Source organism: Penicillium riverlandense (assembly GCF_028828495.1).
Source record: "Penicillium riverlandense strain IBT 135883 chromosome Unknown utg000006l_segment0_segment0, whole genome shotgun sequence".
Lineage (NCBI taxonomy): Eukaryota > Fungi > Ascomycota > Eurotiomycetes > Eurotiales > Aspergillaceae > Penicillium > Penicillium riverlandense.
In genome coordinates this window covers 3,006,612-3,028,498 of record NW_026643197.1, presented here as the reverse complement: position 1 = coordinate 3,028,498, position 21,887 = coordinate 3,006,612, and the positions used below count along the sequence as shown (strand labels likewise).

The 21,887-nt window shown below is 49.9% G+C and overlaps 9 protein-coding genes across 9 annotated transcripts; 3 read left to right on the top strand and 6 right to left on the bottom strand.

Annotated features, from left to right (window-relative positions):
- Nucleotides 1–845: 845 nt before the first annotated feature.
- N7474_007426 (uncharacterized protein) lies at nucleotides 846–2,154 on the top strand (the record flags this gene model as incomplete). The annotated part of the gene is made up of 4 exons (XM_057198836.1): nucleotides 846–1,375; nucleotides 1,430–1,546; nucleotides 1,614–1,662; nucleotides 1,708–2,154. 4 exons carry the CDS (start codon nucleotides 846–848, stop codon nucleotides 2,152–2,154), a joined length of 1,143 nt encoding a protein of 380 aa, XP_057052276.1.
- Nucleotides 2,155–2,374: 220 nt separating this feature from the next.
- N7474_007425 (uncharacterized protein) lies at nucleotides 2,375–3,604 on the bottom strand (the record flags this gene model as incomplete). Its single annotated transcript, XM_057198835.1, has 3 exons — nucleotides 2,375–2,912; nucleotides 2,987–3,294; nucleotides 3,347–3,604. The coding sequence occupies 3 exons, from the start codon at nucleotides 3,602–3,604 to the stop codon at nucleotides 2,375–2,377; spliced, it is 1,104 nt and encodes a 367-aa protein (XP_057052275.1).
- A 433-nt stretch (nucleotides 3,605–4,037) lies between these two features.
- Nucleotides 4,038–6,059, bottom strand: N7474_007424 (type-X family DNA polymerase; the record flags this gene model as incomplete). Its single annotated transcript, XM_057198834.1, has 1 exon — nucleotides 4,038–6,059. The coding sequence occupies one exon, from the start codon at nucleotides 6,057–6,059 to the stop codon at nucleotides 4,038–4,040; it is 2,022 nt and encodes a 673-aa protein (XP_057052274.1).
- Nucleotides 6,060–6,537: 478 nt separating this feature from the next.
- On the bottom strand, nucleotides 6,538–8,310 carry N7474_007423 (HoxN/HupN/NixA family nickel/cobalt transporter; the record flags this gene model as incomplete). The annotated part of the gene is made up of 7 exons (XM_057198833.1): nucleotides 6,538–7,154; nucleotides 7,212–7,357; nucleotides 7,415–7,693; nucleotides 7,745–7,830; nucleotides 7,885–7,957; nucleotides 8,037–8,047; nucleotides 8,104–8,310. 7 exons carry the CDS (start codon nucleotides 8,308–8,310, stop codon nucleotides 6,538–6,540), a joined length of 1,419 nt encoding a protein of 472 aa, XP_057052273.1.
- Nucleotides 8,311–9,214: 904 nt separating this feature from the next.
- Nucleotides 9,215–10,186, bottom strand: N7474_007422 (uncharacterized protein; the record flags this gene model as incomplete). Its single annotated transcript, XM_057198832.1, has 1 exon — nucleotides 9,215–10,186. One exon carries the CDS (start codon nucleotides 10,184–10,186, stop codon nucleotides 9,215–9,217), a length of 972 nt encoding a protein of 323 aa, XP_057052272.1.
- Nucleotides 10,187–11,822: 1,636 nt separating this feature from the next.
- Nucleotides 11,823–12,707, bottom strand: N7474_007421 (acylglycerol lipase; the record flags this gene model as incomplete). The annotated part of the gene is made up of 1 exon (XM_057198831.1): nucleotides 11,823–12,707. The coding sequence occupies one exon, from the start codon at nucleotides 12,705–12,707 to the stop codon at nucleotides 11,823–11,825; it is 885 nt and encodes a 294-aa protein (XP_057052271.1).
- A 1,561-nt stretch (nucleotides 12,708–14,268) lies between these two features.
- Nucleotides 14,269–16,193, top strand: N7474_007420 (dicarboxylic amino acid permease agtA; the record flags this gene model as incomplete). The annotated part of the gene is made up of 5 exons (XM_057198830.1): nucleotides 14,269–14,431; nucleotides 14,486–14,543; nucleotides 14,604–14,610; nucleotides 14,660–14,820; nucleotides 14,879–16,193. 5 exons carry the CDS (start codon nucleotides 14,269–14,271, stop codon nucleotides 16,191–16,193), a joined length of 1,704 nt encoding a protein of 567 aa, XP_057052270.1.
- Nucleotides 16,194–17,863: 1,670 nt separating this feature from the next.
- N7474_007419 (putative MFS transporter) lies at nucleotides 17,864–19,569 on the top strand (the record flags this gene model as incomplete). The annotated part of the gene is made up of 4 exons (XM_057198829.1): nucleotides 17,864–18,364; nucleotides 18,421–18,465; nucleotides 18,518–18,995; nucleotides 19,046–19,569. The coding sequence occupies 4 exons, from the start codon at nucleotides 17,864–17,866 to the stop codon at nucleotides 19,567–19,569; spliced, it is 1,548 nt and encodes a 515-aa protein (XP_057052269.1).
- Nucleotides 19,570–19,989: 420 nt separating this feature from the next.
- On the bottom strand, nucleotides 19,990–21,624 carry N7474_007418 (M14 family metallopeptidase; the record flags this gene model as incomplete). Its single annotated transcript, XM_057198828.1, has 2 exons — nucleotides 19,990–21,180; nucleotides 21,241–21,624. 2 exons carry the CDS (start codon nucleotides 21,622–21,624, stop codon nucleotides 19,990–19,992), a joined length of 1,575 nt encoding a protein of 524 aa, XP_057052268.1.
- Between the last annotated feature and the right edge of the window lie 263 nt (nucleotides 21,625–21,887).

Here is a 21,887-nt window from a genome sequence, read left to right as displayed (position 1 = left end):
CAGTTGATGACTGGGCTCTACTTGAGGCGATCGACCTTCAGGACGTGCCCGGTAGGTTTCTTGTACATTTGTTTCACTCGCTTTCCCATTCGCTTTACCAGATACTTCTTTTGACGAAGATGATAGCATGAGACTATTATGATCGGTTAGTGGTCATAGCAGATCATTTACTGGACTATAACTGTGACAGTGACTGAGCTGTCCAGCCCTCTTCGATGGTGTTGATCGGCGTCGGGACTGAGCGTCTCCTTGTGATTTGCTTCTGACATAGCCCCCTATATGAGGAAAACGAGACACAGGAAGAGAGAGAATAGTGTAGAGAAAGGAAATAAATGACGAACTGGACAGGTACATTGACGCAGTAGCAAACCAGCAAGGAAATTCTAGGCAGCCAGCAAGCATCCTAATCCTCAAAAACAGCTAGCCATATAGTACTACCCAGAACCGTTGGGTTGAAATCTGTTGAAGACAATTAATTAGCGATTTGAATCATATGATTGTCGATGCCTCAGTTCATTCCGCTACAATTCGACTTTCAGTGCAGGAAATGGCGTTTACTCCTTTCAACTCTCCGAAAACATTTTTCCGGTGGAAAGAGTTAATTCATGTTTATTCTCACCCCACAAACAGTTCCAGGCTCCATTTCGGCAATACCTTCTTCGCCTCTGAAAGTAATATTTTTCCGCTTCTCAGAGAAAGCATGCCGTCGAGGCGCCATGCCATTTTTGGCTCAACTCCGGCGGGATGAGATTCTACCAGCTCCGTCAAGTGCACTAGACTACTGTCCATATAATGAACGCATGTACCACCGTAGTAAAAATGAAGCGATAACAATATTCGATCAAATGCAGCCCCTAAGTTTTTTTGCTCTGGTGCCATTAGCACTCGGGTCGTTCATTCAGCGATCCCAGCCGAAGCCCTTGACCAACATTACGATCTTCGATCCCCCCTCAGACTATAACGTCCCTCGTACTCTGTACGCTCGGAATGTGGAGTTACCCAATGGTGATCTACTAGCTACTTGGGAGAACTACTCCCCAGAGCCTCCACTGGTCTACTTTCCCATCTACAAATCCTCGGACAGCGGCAAGACCTGGCGTGAGTTCTCGCGAGTCCACGATCAAGTCAATGACTGGGGTCTGCGGTATCAGCCCTTCCTGTACTATCTTCCAGAGAGGATTGGAAACTTCCCAGCCGGTACCTTGCTGCTTGCTGGGAATAGCATTCCAACAAATCTTTCTTATACCCGAATCGATCTATACGCATCACATGACCAAGGCCTGAACTGGGAATTCGTTAGCCGCGTGGCTTCTGGCGGCGAGGCAGAACCTGATAACGGCCTGACGCCGATTTGGGAGCCGTTTTTGCTTGCTCAGTTCGTGTGAACCGTTGTCTATTCAGGAAAGCGCTTTTGCTGATTGCATAATAGTGAGGGCAGGTTGATTTGCTACTATTCCGACCAGAGAGCCAACGCAACGCATGGTCAGAAATTGGTCCATCAAGTTTCGGCCGACCTGAAGCATTGGGGCGCTGTGGTGAATGACGCGTATGTAATGTGATGCTGGATATGAGCTATGCCAACCTTCTTGACTGACCGGCGTGCAATCATTCAGTGAATACCCCACATATACAGACCGCCCCGGTATGACAACTGTAGCTCAGGTATGTCTTCTGGTGCTCTTTGCTGAACTTAACTGAAAATTCCAGCTCCCCAATGGCCTGTGGATCATGACCTATGAGTACGGCTCCTTCTTCAACACCTCCGACTACAGTTTCCCTGTGTATTTTCGCTTGTCCAAGAACCCAGAGAACTTTGGCGAAGTAGAGGGTCAGCGCATAGTAGTGAACGATGGCACACAGCCCGCAAGCTCACCTTATGTAACATGGACGCCTTACGGGGGACCCAATGGAACGATTATCGTCAGCTGTGGCACTCTCAGCTCGGTCTTTATCAATCAGGCATTGGGAGAAGGCGAGTGGACCGAGGTCTCCACGCCAGAGGGTACGAGTTATACTCGATCTCTTAGGATCTTCGAGCAAGATCCGCGATTTTTGTTGATCAATGGAGCTGGCGTCCTTGGTGGAGAGGACAATAGTGTCACTGCGAGCGTGGTGGACTTGGAAAAAGCGCTTCCACGGGACAGGAAGCAGTAGGATGACCTGGGGCAGTTACCCTGGGGCAGTTACTAGGCGGTTAGCACCCATGAAAGACTTCGTCAAAGGCCCGAGCAGAGCTTCTCGTTGGTACTGATTGAGCTCAAGACAGAAGGGCGCAATTGAATGAAATGTACAGATTTGATCGCAGTAAAAGGATAAACTCAGGATTATAATGACAGGATTTGTACACCAGATAGCGATTTCAAGAAAGCAGGATTTATGCCAGCTGCATGACCATGCCCTGCTTGATTGCATCCATCTCTTTCTTACCCAGAGGGTCCTTATTATCGAAACTGTGCTTCTTGCGCTTCGCACTAGACCAGGTCGTGATGTCGCAGCCATCACCGCCCATCTTGTTTGGCTTGATCGCATACACCGGTATGTCTCCACTGTAACCCTCATAGCTGTTCAAGAGCTTTTTCCAGTCCCAAGGATCGTTATTTTTAGCCTCAGACGCAGGAAGCGTGATCTTATCGACTTCTGCCTGCAAGTCATCCACACGGCTCTGTAGTTTCTTGAGACCACCAAGTTTAATGTTGTTCTTGGTCGCATAGGCAAACACGCGAGCGCTGAGATTGTCGAAATCCAGGGTATCGTCAAATCCAATTCGGATGTAAAGTCCCATGATCATGCCAAGATTCTTGACCTCGGACTCTTCCTTTAAGAGGCCGTTACGGCCCAAAGTGGCCAGCATGGATAGAAACATGGCTCCAATCAGGTCAGCGAGCTGGTTGACGTGGTCGCCATCATCGACCCTGTATGATTGCATTGCATTAGGAAAATTCCCCAATTGGTAGATGTGACGCAAACGGTAAAAGGAACGACTCACATATACAATGGCGTCGGATCACCACGTAGCCAAAACAGCGCAATGGCCTCGCACATAGCCCACTGCTCTTTCCAATTGCCTTCGGCTTCTTCGAAATCTACAAGAAGGTTCTCCACGACCTCCATGATACCCCAGCCGTAGGAATCATTGTAGACGTACATGCCAAAACAGTCCGGGTTACGGAGGCTCAGCTGGATCATTGACGTGAGAAATTTCTGCTGTCCTGCAAAAGTGAAGATCCAGGGGTGGTCGGGATATTCCGCGGCGGATTTCTCGCAGAGACAGGTCTTGCCATCGTCGCAAGTGTCCTGGATGGGGTCAGCACGGGATCCAAATAAGTCATTAATTACAGCCACTGGCTTTCATTTTATCCTCATCTTCCTCCTTGGATTCAGGTTCGTCGTCCTCGTCATCGTTTTCGAATGGCGCTTTACACTCGCATTTCCACGCGTACGTATCGGGGGCATCGCTCGTGATTCGCTTGTAACTCTCGTAGATATTTGCAGAGCCCGAGACATTGGACCAACGGGACCCCTTCTTCTCCGGGGTCTCACCCCCGGTCTTGGATCTTTTGGGCTGGGCGTCCGCATTGTCCGATGACTTGCGCTTGGGAGGCATAGTGGCAGTAAACGACAGGAAAATATGTATGTATTATAGAGTACGTAGTACAAAGATTGCGGTAGAATAGGATAATGGGATTTCTGTTCGGTGGTGAAAGTGGGAGAACTAAAGGATTATGGATTGTGATGATCGTCGGCGACGTGGGCGCGTTCGCGTTCAAAGTAACGCGTCCAGATCCTGGTCACTGGTGTTCCGTAAATCTAAAACCCGTCACCCACTAAGGCGGCAGGAAGATGGGTTCAGACTTATGGGACACCACTGTACATACTAGGCCTTTTATCTCATCCACGCGGAAAGATAACATCTCGTAATTTGGCTGCTGTTACGCGTATAGATCTGTGAAGTCAGCCAGGAGACGAAGAATATGAGATACACCATGAACCTCAGATTTGCGTCACGCTAGATTGATCTTTTCCACGTAAATTATTATCTACCGTGTGCATCGCTCCTCCGGCGGCCTCCATCCAACTCCCAACCGCTCCATAACCAACCTCTCCCTTTCCTGCCAAGTTTCTCCTCCATGCTCAAGGTCAACAACCTGGCCGCCAGTTGTTCGCTCTCGAACACCACTCGAGTCAAACTTCCATGCATGGGCCTTCTTTGCATAGCGGCGTAGATCCCGCTGGAAAGTCGTGTCACCAGACCAGCCAAGCACAGCGCAACCGACAGTGCGCCAGGGCGAGATGATAATATCCACCCGACGATGAGGGTTTGGATTCTTTTTGCGTAGAGTGTTCTCGTCGACATCGACGTCTCCGATGTCGAAGTGCGGGTCTTGCCAGACCACTAAGGCCTTGTCGAGGCTGTCAAAATGTTTCCCGGGGGCATCGCCGCGAAAGGGGACGGTTTGCTGCTCTCGGTGCGAGGAAGTGAGGTTCAAGGCAAGAGTATGGGTGATGTAGTGCTCCTTCTCGAGACTGGCAACGAGATCAAGGACGAGATTTCGCGTTACCGCATCATCGCGGTGGGATATCATGATATCCACGTCACCGCTAATTTCTTTCCCTCGGCGGTATCCACCGACAATAATACAGTCAATGGCATTGCCAGCGTCAGGGCGAACAAGATTTGCATGCCTGCGGATAATAGCAACAATGCTTTCTGATTCGGGGCGAGGAACGCCAGCCAGAAATTCGTCGTAGAATTTGACTCCTATTTGCTGCACACGAGAAAGAGAGTTCCAGCCGTGTTCGACGATATCATCGAGATCGCGCCAGCCCCGGTGATAATAAAAGTCTCGTGCAGTTTTGGCACCAACGCCCCAAATATTATAGAAAGTGTGTAAAACGCGCAACACCGGATCCGTCTCGAGGGCAGCTGCGGCAGAAACGGTCCCGTCATCTTCGCTATGATCGTTACTGTCATGCTGCTGAAACTCGGCAAAGAGGTTCGCAATTTTCACATCGCAACCGGGCAAGGCGATGATTTCGTTTGGTCGATGAATAGTGTACGGGTATGCTGCGAGAGCGGCAATTGACGTACTATATGCCCGTACCCCAATATCGTCAAGAGTGAGCTCTCGAATGCGGCGAATTTTTTCAAGTTGTGAAATAAATTTCTCGTTTGCGGGATGCAGGGGCGCTGAGCGCATGCATGCGTATAGAACCTGGTCGCGCACCCAATCTGGAGTAGGCGGTAGTGACGTAGGTTCGTCGTGTTCAGAGGTTGTCTGACGGTATAAAGTTGGGGGTTGTCTTTGGCTGGAAGATCCTCTGTCAAAACTTTCCTTTGAGCGCCGAACACCGAATCTACTAGAGGAAACTGGCGGTGATTGCAGCGCTGCATCTTCTTTGGCGCGCTGAATTATTTGGTTTGATTTTTGTCCTGTGGCGCCTATCTGTTTTCCCGTTTCCGCAGGAACAGTAGGCACTATCTTCTTTTGACCGTGGTAAACCATATATGGCTCTTTCGGCAACGGTTTCCCAGCCTTGATAGATTCGTCGAGCCATTCAAGCTTGATCACAAGAACTGAGCCTTTTTGATCGTCAGCCGTCTGAAGTAGATGCTTTGGATGACGACTTCGGTTTTGCACTGTATCTTTTTCAGACCCGGAATCGGACTCGGTGCTGAGGTCGATGTCGTTTTCCGCACCCCCGGACTGACTATGTTGCTCACTTCGCCTTCGTTTAAGAGGGGGTTCGGAATCTTTCAAACTGGCTTCATCTGCAGGCAAATGTTCTGAAACGTCCTGGGTCCAAATACCGCGCGAGCGCAGCTCCAATGCAGCCCTTTTTTTTTGCCCAATACTTCCCAGAATCAACCCCGCTTCTGCGATGTCATAGGTGATATTCCCCCCGTAGTTGACGAGCCGGCTTTCAGCATCGTGCAACCCGTCCAATGACAAATGAGTAGGCAGAATAAAGACCGGCGGGATTGACGAGAATATGTCCACTTGGTCGACTTCTGCATCTGCCTCCGGCGGAGATGAACTTGCAAACAAGGGATCCGGCATATTGTGTCAGAGCCCAAATCCAGCTAAAGCCCCCTGGTCATCCCCATATAAAAAAGCAATATATAGAAGGTATTTGCAAACGTATTGAATCAAAATGTATGTTCTTCGAGTTATGTGTGCATTCAGGAACTAGGGTTACCGATTCTTATGCATTGCCCTCTTACATCGAGTGGTGCTCATAGGCATGGCGATGAAAGGGTGTCAAAAAGTAGCAAATGGAATGGGTAAAACAAGATCATGGTCAGAATGCTTGGAGTAGGAGTGTAGTTGTGTAGCTGGAGAGATGTTGAGGAGGCAGACTCGCGCCTCCCTGTTTGACGTCACGTTGTTTCTGCCTGAGGCATGTATTTGTACGTCGATGAAGACCAAATGGAAAATCCTAAACTCTTGTTCAAATTGTTTCAAATTGAACCTCTTCAAAGTTTCTGCTTTGTTGAAGTCATTCAATGCTTGATATAAGGCCGATCACCACATCCAGCTAGACGATCTCTTCCTCGAGTCGCGGCTCACCAGTCGACTTCACTGCAACCTGAGACAAACGCCCTTTACCAACAGATTCAGTTGGGCATTGCCGTTCTCCTTCCATTGGACCATCAAAAATCTCACAGTCCTGCTCCCCACCACCAGGAGCACTGTCCCGATACCCTTCTTCATCAGTAACCGCACTCCGACCGTGTCGCCGAGTCATCCATCGTCGCCATGGTTTATAGATCAGAACACTGAAACCGCCGAATATAATAAAACAGCCACAAATAGACCCACCAATGACATCGTAATAGTCCCCTGCTGTTTGGACACCATCCCAGAACTTGCCTTTGGCATGTGTCACGTTCAAAATCATTGTGAGAAGTTGAATGACTCCAATTACGATGGCCACGATGACAGTCAATGAAGTTAGGACAATTGAATAATAGAGGAATGCGATGGGGTCGCGGTGGTTGTCGTGCGATTGCGGTAGTTCCTCGCCGTCACTAGTGGTAGAGGTTGCATCTGACGTGCTATTATGGGGCTTTGGTGGCAGGAAGTTGGCGGAGGGTTGGATGTAGAGCGAGAACATGAGGGCTCCGTCTGTTGTGTCCAGCAAACACATTCCCGCTGTCATGCATCAGAATAGGCGACCAATATTCATTGAATGAGGACAATATGACTTACCGGTGAATAGAGCCGGGAGAATAAGAATCACCCAGAAGGAAGTTCCCTTTGCTGCTTCAATCGACGAGATACCGAGTAACGCAATTTCAGACGAGGTATCAAAACCAAGTCCGAAAAGGATTCCCAGTGGATACATCTTCCAGGGCCTGCAGAGGACAGTTAGTCAAACATGTCTGATGAGTTAGTTAAGTGCCTCGGCGTACCGGTCAATCAATTTGAACATTTTCTTCAAAATTGAGAAGAGGATTCCACCTCCCTCAATCTTCCATGCTTCATCTTCATGGCCCGCTGGCAAGCTGAAGACCTTTTGCATCTGTTTGATGAGTTTGTACAATATGTACCCATTCATCAAGCCAAGCAGAATCAAGAACGCGGCACTGACAGAGCTGCCAATGATTCCGCCGATAGTGCTGAAGCTATCAAATTTCGATGACACTGCAGCTGCCGTGGCTGCCACAACAATAGACGTAATTATAACGATTCTACTTGATAGTTAGACAGAATCATGTTCCGGTCTGAAAACCAATGCTTACGTCGAATGACCCAGCGAGAAAAAAGTCCCCACTGTAACAGGTCTCTGCCCAGTGGCGAGTAGGCGTCGGGTCATTAGATCAATTGCCTGTTTGGTTTTTCGTTAGAGTTATTGGACTGCGTACAGCGAGGATATACATACAGATATGTGATCTGCATCGAAAGCATGTCTCAGGCCAAGTGTGAAGGCTAGAACAGCGGTAGACACCAATGACCTGGTGAGTATTAGCAGTGTAATTTCAGGAAGTATCACAACCAATAGAAATTATCTGGGCGTGCGTAGAATAAACGTACGGATGGTAGTGCTGGATGAAAGAATTAGCTCTCGACTCCAACAAGTGGGCCTATATTTCAAACATACCAGCACGATTGCAGCAGCAATCCACACAACCACATTCAGGAACGCGATGAACAGGATTATGCCAATTGCCCGAAGTGGGATCCTTCTAATTCCCGGCATCCGGCTGTGAGAACGCTCCGCATGGCGTATAAGCGGTTGCAGACCCCATTTTCGCGACTCGCCATCTAGACTCTGAGTCTCTACCGGTTCATTGGCGACCGAATCCATTGTCCATGTGTCACTGTCGAGTTAAATGGCGAACCTCCTCCGGTTCTTCTTTCCCTTCGTCCCGAGACGGAGCGAGAAGGAGGGCCAATACACAGCTGATATACCAGATGCAGGCCAACAAAATGACGGCGGGAGAAGTGGTTTACGGTTATAAACCGAAAAAAGGTCGCAGATCCGATAATCGATGAGAAATACTCATTAGTCTTATCGGCCGTCGTCCTAGCGCCGCCAAGACCAGATCCCTTTGAGCGAACGTTCGGTATCTTGGCAATCTGCAATAAATTATCCTGGAAGGAGGGGATAATGCAGGCCGGGGTGCTGATTGCAGAGGCGTAAGAAACCCACGACGCACTCAGATAACATCTACAAAAACAAAAAACTGCTACAGTGGTCATGGTGATATCGTCTCACGTGACACCGCGGGGCAGCGGAGGGCGCCGATAGTGATAAAGATAGTATTCTTCCCTCATTAGTTATTGCTATGTAATATTACACATGAGGTTATCCACATGCTGTAAGTCTATGTCCATGATTGGACTGGGTGGGAATGTTTTTTGAGCCCATAGTCCAAGAGTGCAGCGGCTAATCCGCGCTCGGTAAACTTCATTCGGGCACCGCCAAATGTGGTGCTTGAGTTGGCGCTCACTGTGACCGGCTTCCCATTATTGGCTCGGCGAACCCAGCGGGTCCAGCATCAGTAATGGTGTCGGCCAACGGCGAAGTCATGACATGATCTTGAAGATCGACGACTCTGTCCCCCTTGCAATTCAGACTGCAATCGGGCAGCTAACAAGGGTATTCCTTGGGCAGTACACTAGAGGCACTGCTCACTGGGAAGTGTATTTGGACTTTGATCGAGGCCAATTTGCCAGATCGAATTGAGAATCCTTGACAATTATATAGTTCACGCCACAGCAAATACTGTTGGTGACGGCGTCCACTTGGTGACAGTGGGCTGCAGCTGCCGAATGTCCGTGCTCACCAGGATGTTCCATTCATTCCGAGTGATGGGAGTAACATCCGACGCGGACAGTGGAGTCTTGGGGCCACGTCGAGTCGACGTACTGGACTTAGCCAGCGGTGGCTGTCTTCGCACACGAGCAGGGCGAATCGGCGACTTCCGAGGATGTTCTTTCCGAGCCTGAGAGTGCTCGGCCTTGGCCCGAGGAGGAAGAATTATAGCATCCTGCTTGTGGATGTTCTTGTAGGCGCTGGCGACCTGGGTGAGCAGGTCGTCGCGGACATCCAATTGCTCATAGACACGGTGGAAGAATGCCTTGCTGAACGGACGACCTTGGAAGTCGGTGATGATACGGTGCAGCAACTTCACGCAGGAGTTGATGGACTGGTCATCTGTACGGGAAAAAGGGCGGTTGGAGAAGATGCAGAGCCGGCGTTTGAAGGTGTAGATGCGGTCCATGTTGAGCAGGGTCAAGCCCTCTTGGCTGAACACGACCTCATTCTGGAGGATAGACTGCTCCATGAGATATTCATTGGCCTGGCGTTCATACTGGCTGCGGTTCAGCGCGTCGGTCCAGCTCTGGCCCAGTGAAAACTTCCTTGCTGCCCTGGCGATGGCCCGTTCCAGTATTCTCCACGACGGTAAGTCAAGTGATGTGACTGGAATTACCATGAGATCGGACGGCTCCCCGGTGGGATAGGGTTTGCCCCGGCCAACTAGGAGAGTGACATGCATCATCCTTTGCTGCAGCTTAGAGGAGATGTATTCAAAGGCTGGTAGGAGCGAGGGGATGACAGCGTCAGAGTCAAAGCTGAATTCAGGAGAGAGAGGCGGCGAGATCATGTCGTTGGTGAGAGTTCGTGGAGAGCTTGGGACATAGATGCCCGTTGGGCGAGGCAGTCGGATGACACCCATGGTGAGATCAGGACTAACTTTTGGGCAGATACTGAAGGATGAAGAAAAAGTAGAATTCAAGAAGATGATTCAAGTTCCCTTTACAAGACTTGGGATACCCTGAGTGGAAATCCGGCGAGGCAACACTGGATTGTTGGCCCTGATATACCATGCGAGCCTCACAATCCCAAAGCCCCTTTCCCCCGCATCTACTCCGGTATCTTAACTTAGAAAACTCGCTAGCGGACCTAAATTAGCTACTTTTTTTTTGTTGCTAATGTTAGCAAACTTCGCGAAGCAGTGGCCAATCACCTCGTCACGATCAAGTAAGCGCCGCAGAGATCAGCCCGACCAAAATACCCGTAACCGCCGGGGCGCACCTCCTGTCACATCCACCAATCATTTTCTTGTGCTGCGCGAGGTCCTGCAAGCTAGGTCACATTGGCACATAACTAGTCCTACCACGGTGAAGGCCTCGATGAGCTCCGAGCTCCTGAGCAGACGCGCCACCAACTCATCTCATTAGCAACGCTAACACCTGTTATGCGGGATTCTGGCGATGTTGGCCAACTCGATAGGCCCACAGTGTCTCCCAAAAAGGGGGGACTTGATAGCCCAACTCTTTGAGTCGTGAGGCGAGGACCACATGGCACCTTAGCTCGAAGACGACAGCCGACGCTTTGGTTATCTTGCATTTCCACAATGCATGTCAGCCGGCGCGGCTGACATTAACATTCAATACTCACCCGCCCATTCTTTCCGGCCTGCCAATGACTACCAAAAAAGTGCTAAGAAAGTGCTGTTGGCTCTAGGTGGTCGCGGCGTCATTCACAGAAAATTTCCACATCGCGATCTCGCTACCTTGTCTTCCTTTTCCTGTCTGAACAGCACGAAAAATCGAAGAAAATTAGGCAGAGCCGCAGTGCAGAGCTCGGAGGAATTATTCAGCTTACCCACATAAGCAAACATTCCACCTCCACATGGCTCATTCACTTTCCTCCGGAGCGTGTCGGTACCATTGTTTTTCGAGTATCCCCTCAGGTTTTGGAGGACGCAAGGCCCCTAGGAGATACCAGTGATTTGAAGATACCCGGCTTTCGAAAAGCCGCACCACCGTAGCAATCCAAATTTTCGGGGATTTTGAGATTCTCCATAGTGATAGAGAAAAAAGCAGCGAACAGAGCTCGGGATTTAAAGAAGGGCAATCAATCGAATTTGCCCCGGTAGGTTTACTTCTTGCGAGCTGCTGCTGATCACCGCAGGCCAGCCTCAACGACGCATAAAGACAGAATATACTGAGTCGGTGGCTCAAGTGTAGAAAAAAGCATAAAAGAGAAAGAAGACCGACAGTTATAATGACAAAAAGCTCTTTCCTCTGCCTTGGCTTTATCATTATTTTTGTTCAACATAATTTCACTGATCTCCCTCGCAGACATCGATGAAGCATCTACTATTTACATGGAGTGGTTTTAGGGTGTCTCCGCGCCCCGGTTGCGAGTCGGACCGGCATTGATGACAGACCTTCCCCGTCACCACACTATCCTATTAACACGTAACAGTATTTCACTCAAGAGCAGAGTCTGTATATAATTTCGAAAACACTCATTAGGACAGATATTCTTCTGGGGAAGTGCTTATCAATTATCTGCCTGATATCCTAAAATCTCCGAATTTCTTGGGCAATGCTTAGGGGATCTTCCAGTGGTATGAGATGTTTCACACCTTTGGCAGTCTTTATCGTGACTTTCAGCCCAATCTCAATGAGGAACTGACCGACTTCAGCTTTGACTCGCTCCTCTGGTTCAACAACGTCGAATTCGCCAACAATGATGCCGACTAAAAGTCCAACGTCTTTCAATGACTCGAGGGTCTTTCTCAATCCAATTGAAATATCTTCTCCCATGCCATACGTAGGCCAGGAACTTTTGGCAAACTGGTTGCCGCAAAGACTGTTCTCCACCACCAATTTCATGTCCTGCTCGCTTAGCGTGTCAGGATTTGCCAGGACATTCCGAAGTGTCCATAGTACAGATTCCTGCGTTTGATACGCCGATAGCTGCTGGTCCTTCATTTCAGAAGGTAAATTCAACGCTGTAGGTGGTGCTGGGGCGGCTAACACCAAACCCTTGACCTTGTTCAGAAGCTCGGCAGGCAGGATGCTGAGAGTTGCAAAAGCCACCTTTGCCCCCATTGAATGGCCAACAAATACTAAGCCATTTTCAAACAAATCCTCAGTCCTTGCTTGGAGTTGTTTCAGGACCGAACAAATATCAGATGCCATTGCAGAGATCGAATAGGCGGATCCGTTATCCGCTACTGGACCAGTTGACTTGCCCCAGCCTCGGAGGTCGACAGCAACCGTTGGATAAGTGGCGCTTATAGACGCGGACGAGTATGGTGACGTAAGTTTGTGCCAGGTAGAGGAAGAGCCACCCCAGTAGTGAGTGAACAACACCAGAGGTTTATTTTTGTGCTCAGCTGGACGAGTAATAGATGTATATATTGTTGTATCCGAAGATGTGTTGACGATGAGGGATTCCATAGCGGGCTATATATATGCTGATCTGAAGACAAAGTGTTCGGTGAGGAGAAAAGTGAAGTTGTTGTTTCTCCTGCAACATCTGAGCCCTGCTGTATTTATAACAACAATTTTTCTCTGCACTGCGCAAGATTATTGTGGGTCACATCTACTTGATATTGATGTGGAATCAACTTGCATTGTGTGCACAGGCCAACGGCCCGGCCCCATTCCGCCTTGCTGACATATTGTCAGCTCGACTTAGGACAACACAGGCTGCCTCAAAGCTGTCGTCGATATTTGTACATGTGGGCTTGTTTCACATTTGTCGGATAGATTCCAGCTACACTATGAATTATGCGGCTCGCAGAATGCTTCATGGGGGTGCTCAAAAAAGCCATGGAGGATGGATGAACGATGGAACCTGGGCTGGCCAATCATCGGGTCCCAAACAGCGACTCAAGTGGTCTTCGCATACCTCTGTACTGAACCTGTGTGGCCACACGCAAGATTTAGATGATAATGATAAACCAGTGTATAGTGCATTATGAAGCTCATGCTTAATGTGTCTTCTTGGAATTCGACCAAGAGAGACTTGTAATAACTATATATATCCGATCCATCGAAGCAGTCGGAAACTACGCGACGCTCAACCTCTCTTCGGGGCTATGCGTTCTCTGCCAAGCGTCATCCCGTCTTGGTCAAGACTTTGGTGGGGGGCGGCCGAAACAAGAAGCCAGAGCACGACCTATCCGACCACGGTTGGTGTCGATCTCTAGGAGTCAAAAGTTCAGCTTACGCCCCTTGTCTGACAACCAAGAGTGCGTTGCCCAGTTTCTATTATGTCACCGGAATGCTTTCCACAATTATCGGGGCCTCCATCAAGAGCTCTGATCTGCATTGTTTCTGGAAAGTACACTTTGTACTTGATATCCCGATGTGCAGCAAGTCTGATTCAATCCCCCGCACGGCCGATGTGGATACATTTTGCGCTATCAATGTCTTGGCACTTGCGTGATCGCGCGATATTATTCGTTATCAAATTACTGGAAGAAGGAACTGATACGGCCTCACCTCTGTTTTACTGTGGCTATAAAGTAAAGGCTTTATCTTGCAGTTCTACCCCTGTTCAATACGAGCGCGGCTGTGAAGGAGGCTCACGTGGCGCTGCATAGCCTTACTCGACGGGAACGCCCTGTAGATGTGTGAATTCAAGCCCCTCTCCGGGCTGCATCCTTGGCCAAGATCAATGGCCACTAACTACTTTCTGCTCTGCACGCCCCCTTGATTCAACCGAGATGGCTTGGCAATCTCCAGTCTCCTTATCTTGGGGTTGTTCTTAATTTCGACCATGCCCCGTTTGTTTCTTGACTCAATTTACTCTTGCATCGGCTGCCCGTTACCATTCAGGCTTCTGTGGCCTATCGCCACTTTCAAGCAATCGCGTCGCTATCCAAAACCATCTATATACGAAACTCTAGTCTGCCTTGTGTCATTTTGAATCCCAAATCTCCCGGTTTCCAAAATTGGCCTTTGGCCTGTTCCGCATCGATAGTGCTGCAGACAGCGCAGGGCTGCAGCCACCATGTCCGTTTGGAACCTGCGCGACGAGGGGTTCACATCAGAGAATTTTGTATCAAACGAGCGCCGAGATGGGGAATTTACGCAGACCGAAGAAGGTGGACTACTGGATCATAACCATGTTGAGCTCCATCGGGCCCTCAAGGCCCGGCATATCACCATGATTGGTATGCTGGATTCTGACCATATGTGGGTAGAAAGGGTCAACTAATGTCGGCTAGCTATCGGCGGTGCCATTGGCACTGGGTTGATTATTGGAACGGGAGATGCACTTGCAAAGTAAGCTTCGTATACATCATCTGCGCCGAAAACAGTGAAGTTAACTAATGTTCTCTATAGATCAGGGGTGAGTTTCGCGGCCAACCAGGCTATGACTAATTTCGCTAACCTTTCAGCCCGCTTCAATCTTGATTTCTTATGCGTGGGTTGGGTTCATCGTCTACTTGGTGATGTGTGCCCTTGGAGAAATGGCTACATGGCTACCCTTGCCATCTGGCTTTACCGGGTACGCCGTCAGATTTTGCGATCCTGCTCTTGGGTTTGCTCTTGGATACACGTAGGTGACATCTATTTCCTGTCAAATGCATTCTCTGTGCTTACATTGCTCTGGTCAGATATTGGTTCAAGTATATCATTACCACGCCGAACCAGCTCACTGCTGGCGCATTGGTTATTCAATATTGGCTCCCAGCAGAAAAAGTGAACCCCGGTGTGTGGATTACAATTTTTTTGGTCCTCATCGTCAGCATCAATTACTTCGGTGTGCGGTTTTTCGGTGAATTTGAATTCTGGCTGTCCTCGTTCAAAATCATCGTGATCCTCGGGATTATTCTGCTATCCTTAGTCCTCATGCTCGGCGGCGGACCGGATCATGATCGCAAGGGGTTTCGGTATTGGAACGACCCCGGCGCATTCAATACCTACATCACTGATGGGGCCGCTGGACGTTTCTACGCTTTTTGGTCCTCGATGGTGAATGCCGTCTTTGCCTATCTCGGCACGGAACTGGTTGGAGTTACGGTTGGCGAAGCACAAAACCCTCGACGGACGATTCCGCGTGCTATCAAACTGACCTTCTATCGTATCCTGGTGTTCTACGTCTTGACCGTGTTCCTTGTGGGCACTTTGGTTCCGTTCAACTCGAAGCTGCTTGCCTTTGCGGTTAATGCGGACAGTTCTGCAGCCGCGTCGCCTTTCGTGGCTGCCATCAAGCTCGCAAGTATTCCAGTTCTTCCGCATATTTTGAATGCTTCAATTCTGGTCTTCGTTTTCTCTGCTGCCAATTCGGACCTATACATTGCAACGCGCACGATCTACGGCCTGGCACGAGAAGGCAAAGCGCCGTCATTTTTCGCACGAACCGATCGCCGCGGCGTTCCTGTGTTCGCGCTGGCAATATCCTCACTTGTCTCGCTCCTGGCATATATGAACGTGTCGAGCAACTCGAAAGACGTTTTTGGATACTTCGTCGACCTAGTCACAATCTTCGGCCTCCTAACATGGATTTCGATCCTGGTCACGCATATATACTTTGTGCGGGCGCGCAAGGCTCAGAATATCCCACGCGAGAGCCTTGCGTATGCGGCACCCCTTGGAGTGGCCGGTTCATATGGCGCTCTTGCATTTTGCATCCTGATTTCCTTGACCAAAAACTACGATGTGTTCACCTACAACAAGAAGTGGGGAAACTTTGACTACAAAACTTTTATCACTGCATATCTCGGGATTCCGCTTTACTTAATCCTCATCTTTGGGTATAAGCTGGCGACTGGGTGCAAGGGTGTCAAGCCGGAAAAGGCTGATTTGTGGACTGGAAGGGCGGTTATTGACCGCGAAGAGGCTGAGTACCTTGCCAGGAGAGAGGCCGAAGGAGAGAAGCATGCCCAGTCGCATTGGTTATATCGTACTTTCGTTTCGTGGCTCTTCTAGTGTGGTGGGGCGGTTGGTTTGTTTTGGCCTGAATGAGCGTCCGTGATGACTCGTGTACTTTCAAATTGTACTTATTTATGATGGTTGGGATTTCGAGATTTGTCAATGAATGTATGGTTTATGAGTGCGGTGACCTGCACGGAGTAGTGTGACTGGTTCTTCTGCTTGCCCGACCACACATAAGATCGGGCTTATAGATATGAAGATTTCCTCAGGCCTTCGATAACGTTTGCTCGATGTATTCAAAATCGCGGTCAACAGACCATGGCCCAGTAATCTGGTGATTACGGTTCTCACATTTTCGTTTCTATATTGACCAGTCGGGCAATTTCAGATTCCTTTACCTCGGGTAGGGGTTGAACGTCAGTAGCTGCATCACTATGATTACTAGAAAATTAATAATAGCTCCGCCTCCAGACGATCGTCAACCAACACACCTGGATATGGATTCCTTGGCAGTCTCCCCACACTCGATTTTGGCACGGTAGATGCTACCTATTATTATCTGCCGAATATCTCTTTGGCTAGCCGAGTTAGTCCTATACGGACCGACTGACTACTGCAATGCTCCATTCGTAATTGTGCACGTTTCATCACCACGCGTCGGATACCTGCATGCCCCTGGATGTTTTGCAATCGTGCCAACACAAAAGTCGGAAATGAGGAGATTGCTGTTTCCAATGAGGCCATAGCTTCGTTCATTCAGGCCACGTGGAACTCAGCTCGAGGCATTTCTTATCGTGCACGAAGCGTAACCCCTAGCCCAATTGCGAATGCAAGGTCAATGGTAGCATGGCCCCCAACTTCAGCTTGGTATGCCCGCATCGAACTATAGTTTATGTCGTTTGGACCAAGACCATTATTCCATGCACTTGTCTGAGGCTCTATGGAGCGCGTGCGTCTGATCCTTGGATAATAGACGCCCCCCTGACGCGGGCAATTGAACTGATCGCCACCCATCGCCCGACGCATGAAGTCGGTACGGTGAGTAAGTACATGCTTGATCCACGACCCCGAGGGGCTTTGGCTGTACAAAACTTGCCACTGTCAATATTTCCGTTGATTTACCCGGCAGATACTAGTGAAACTATACTTGCTGAACGTAGTTATGCGGAGAAACCCCGGACGAATTATTGCACGCCCGGAATAGGGTAAAGATCGGACTGCAGATCACCATGGCGGGGGGTCATTGCACCCCAGTCCCCCAATCGCAACCGGAGTGGACCACGCTCAGTCTCCACCGGCCATTGCACTGTTGTCTCCGTAAAAAGGGACAATCCTCTCCATACGAGACTTTCTGGCCGGAACTACCATACCCTAGACGGCGCACAACGGGCGATAAGAGCCTCGTTCTCACTCCTGGCGACCATTCTTGCATTGCTACGTAGCCGTATTCCTGCAAAAGTCGATGATCATCAACCCCTAAACTCTACTGCAAGGCGTAACTGCTTTTATTCTTCTCCCCGGTCGACTAGTCACTTTAGCTTGTTTCTCGGCTGGAAGCCCTAACCAACTGCCGCCTCCTTTCAAACCGTTCTTTTCTTCTTCTTGTCTTTTTTCACTTTTTAAAGCTTCGGCCCCGTGTGTGACTGCTGAACAACACCCTCTCCTTGTTCCTCTTCTGGTTGCTCCTCATTCCAACGCCAATTCCGGTGTTCCACACCGCCGCTATGAGTCTCGAAAAACCAGAGCCAGTTGGCTTGGGCTCTAACCAAAGCGACAGCTCACTAGACCTTGAGCAAAAAGGCGAGCGCGAAGGCTACGTTCTCAGTGCCCAGGACGTGCAAACCCGCCGAGAGCTCAAGACAACAAGCGACGGTCAAACAATTCTCATCCCCCAGCCCAGCGATTCGCCCTACGACCCACTGAACTGGTCGCAATACAAAAAGCATCTTGTTCTTATTGTGATTTCATGCACGGCTTTTCTGCCCGACTATGGAAGCGCCACCGGCGCGGTGACCCTGGATGTGCAGGCTGCTGAGTGGGGCATTTTGCCGACTACAGTCAACCATTCGCAAGTCGGCAATGTCTTTATGGTTGGCGCCGCCAGCCCTATTATCGTCGCATTGGCAGCTTATTTTGGTCGTTATCCGGTTTTGTTCTGGTGGACGGTGTTGGCACTGGCGACCGCGATCTGGTGTACGGCGGCACAGAGTTTCAATTCGTTTATGGTATGATTGGAAATCATTCTCGAAAGAAAAAGAAGCTATACTGACATGATTCGCAGGCTGCTCGTATTCTGAACGGCATGTTCTCGACAGTGATGCAGGGAGTCAGTACTACGAAATTTCCTCGGTTTGATCTAACTGCTAATTGATTTCTAGGGTGGTCTCATGTTCATCAAAGACATGTTTTTCTTCCACGAACACGCCCGTAAAATCAACATCTGGTCCGGCTTCGTCATTCTCTCACCCTACATGGGTCCCATGTTCTCAGCCTTCATCCTCACAACCCAGACCTGGCGCGTATGCTTTGGTTTGCTCACCGCCATGACGGGCCTGTGTTTGCTGGCAGTTATCTTCTTTGCCGAAGAGACATACTATGACCGCAAGAACCCCAAGCCGGACCTGATTCCCAGCGGCCCGCGCTGGCAGCGCATGCTGGGAACTCAGCAATGGCGTACGGGGTATATCGAAAACTCGTTTAAGGATGCCATCATGCGACCGTTGATTATCATTGTCAAGCCTGTGGTTGCCCTCTCGTGCCTGTTCTATTTGCTGGTCTTTGCGTGGGTGGTTGGTGTCAACACGACGCTCTCCCTGATGCTGCCGCCGATTTACGGCTTTCAAAGCAAGCAGATTGGTTCGTGATTAAGATGCCGATCAAAAAGTGGTCTATGCTAATAGTTCCAGGATTCTTCTATTTCACACCCATCGTGGCAGCAATTCTCGGCGAAGTAATCGGCCACTGGCTACACGACCTAATCGCAAAGATCTACACGAACAGAAACCAAGGCCGTCTCGAGCCCGAAGCCCGCCTCTTCGCTATCTGGGTGGCCAGTCCATTTATGATCGCCGGACTGCTGGTGATGGGCTACGCACTGCAGAACCACTGGCACTACATGCTCACCGCGCTGGGCTGGGGCTTGTATGTGTTCGGCATCATGGTTGTCACCGTGGGAGTCAATGCATACGTGCTTGATTCGTACCCGGAGGCGAGTGGTGAAGTTGCCGCTTGGGTTAACTTCGGCCGCACGACTGGCGGGTTCATTGTTTCGTACTTCATGATCGAGTGGGAGCAGAAACAAGGCTCGGTTCGCCAGTTCGGTACTATGACTGGCATTGTTGGCTTTGGATTTATCATTATCGCTTTCCTGCAGGTCTATGGGAAGAGATTGCGGCTGTGGTCTGGGCCGGCTAAGTTCAAGACTGCTTGATTGATTGCCTTTTTTTTGGGCAAAACTGGATGGGCCAGCGTGGTTATTTTTCGGTTTCTGTTTTTGATGTGTTTGTTCATTACAGCACGGCTAGACAATTTCTCTGTGAGGTCTTATTAGACATAGATATGTTAGTCTGAAAGTTTTGCCGACATACTGGCCAAACAGCTCATATACTGATTTTCTTTTCACTGGACTGTCTAGCCATTACTTCCCGATGTCTACACATAGTGCAACAGCTAGCATCCATGGATGTTTCATAATCGTATCACGTTCAGGCCTGCATGAGCATACCGATTCATAAGATCTTCAAGATCGACAGCCAGATGTACAAGAATGCCGTCAGATCGGAGCAACGATGACATAAACCCCCAAAACGCCGATGAAGAAATATGCAAAATACATTCTCAATGCCGTTTATCAGCCCAGAGGCTTCTGCTCTGCTGTCCCATACCGAGGATCTGGAGGCGAAGCCTCATCGCCCCAGACAAACTTGCCAAACGTCAGAACAGCATTGAAAATCTCTTTGCCCGTGGGGACAATGTACTCCGATGGTAGGAGAAAGCCATAGCTGCCGCGATCGCGTAACTTGATCTGGTACGAGTAGGTGGCATGCAACTGGTGGTAGAACCAGTCGAGGGCGCTGCCTCCAGAACTCATACCCGCCGTTGCGTCTGACCGAAGAATGCCCTCGCAGGCGGAGGTCACGGAGTATGACTCTCGTGATGTTTGTCGGATGGCCTTAGCCAGACCTAGTGCGAGTTCTTGCAGACTCTCCAAGGTGGGAGGAATGGACGAGCAGGTGTATGAGTAAGGGTAGAGAATCTGCTGAGAGTAGGAGTGCAGGTCCAGGAACCCAACAATATCAGCACGGCCGCTGTCTGTCTCGTTCCGGGCCCACTGCGCCAGACGATGGGATTCCAGCGCTTCAAATGGTTCCGCGCCTGCGTAGTTCTCGGAGCATGGATTGGAGCGAGTCGACTCGCCGTCCCATTCATAATCCCAGGCACGGTCAAGATCAACCCCTGGGCAAAGTGGCAGGCCGGTGGGCTGGCGGTTCTTGCGCCAGAGACGATCTGATTCCCACGAGTAGACATAGCCATCCGGGTTGAGCGTGGGAATTAGCACCCAGTCGTATTCATTTAAAAGGCGCGTGACTGCCGGGAATTCGTTATACTGGGTGATCATATTGTACGCGATGTAGGTGACAGTGGAAGTGCTGATCCATTCCCGCGCATGGGTGCCGCCAACAATGACGATCGTCTTGCGCGGGCTAGAATATTTATCATCGGGAGCCACTCCAAGTCGTAAAGCAGGAATGTCACGCCCCTCGTAGGACAATCCCACGCTCGTCAGACGGGCGTGTGATGAAAACATCGACGCCATCAGGCGCATCCATTGCACAATGACGGAAAGCGGCTGGTAATCGCGGAAGAAGACGTCGCCCACCGCGGTTGTTCGTTTTCCTCCTGGAATGATTCCTTGCTCCAGATCGAGTCCCGCATGGGGGTTTGAAGGGTATGTAGCGTAGATCATATCTGCTAGGTCGTCCATGAGGGGGTGATAAGCCGATCTGAGAGAGCGTGGAAGCAGCTCGAGTAAAGAGGGGATCTATTCCGATCACAAAATCGTTAGCAAGAAGTCTTTTCCGGGTGTAAATCCAGGCCGTACCATTTCCTCTGCCAGTCGAATGTCCACAAATTCCGATGTGATGGCCCAGACGTCCAACAAGAGAACCTGAGATGCCTCGGCAAGTGCCTCTGCCTCGTCTGCCTGGCGCAAGTGGAATCGGAGAACGACATCACTGCCGTAGCGGGAATGGATGTTAGACGGCGGCGGTGCATTTTTCGGACAGCTCTGTTTGATGCCCCAGACGGATTCAACCAGCCAGTCGCGCAGTCGGGTCCATGGCCGGCGGGGGTCGGATGGCTGGCCCAACAGCTGTACAGGGTGGAGGGGCGGAGGTGGAGTAATGCTGGATCCAGCAGGGACTGCAGAGACGAGAGGAAGGAGTAAACAGACGAAGAGAAAGAGGAACGAATGGAATAAATGCATGGTTAGGGAAGAAAGGAAGCAAGCAAGTGAGGGAGAGAGGGGAGAGGAAGCAAGAGGAAAGAATGTAGTACGTCAGTTGCTTAGTGTAGTGAGCGACACCCACCAGGCACACTCTTGATTTGACTTGATTGTTCTCGACCAACAGACTGACGCAAGGGTCTCTGGTCTGCCCCACGATCACCTTCTCTTTTTCACCATTTCTCTTATTTTCTCATTCATTGGTGGCGCTCCTGAGTGGCCCAGACCCCCTTCGTCTTCCCCTT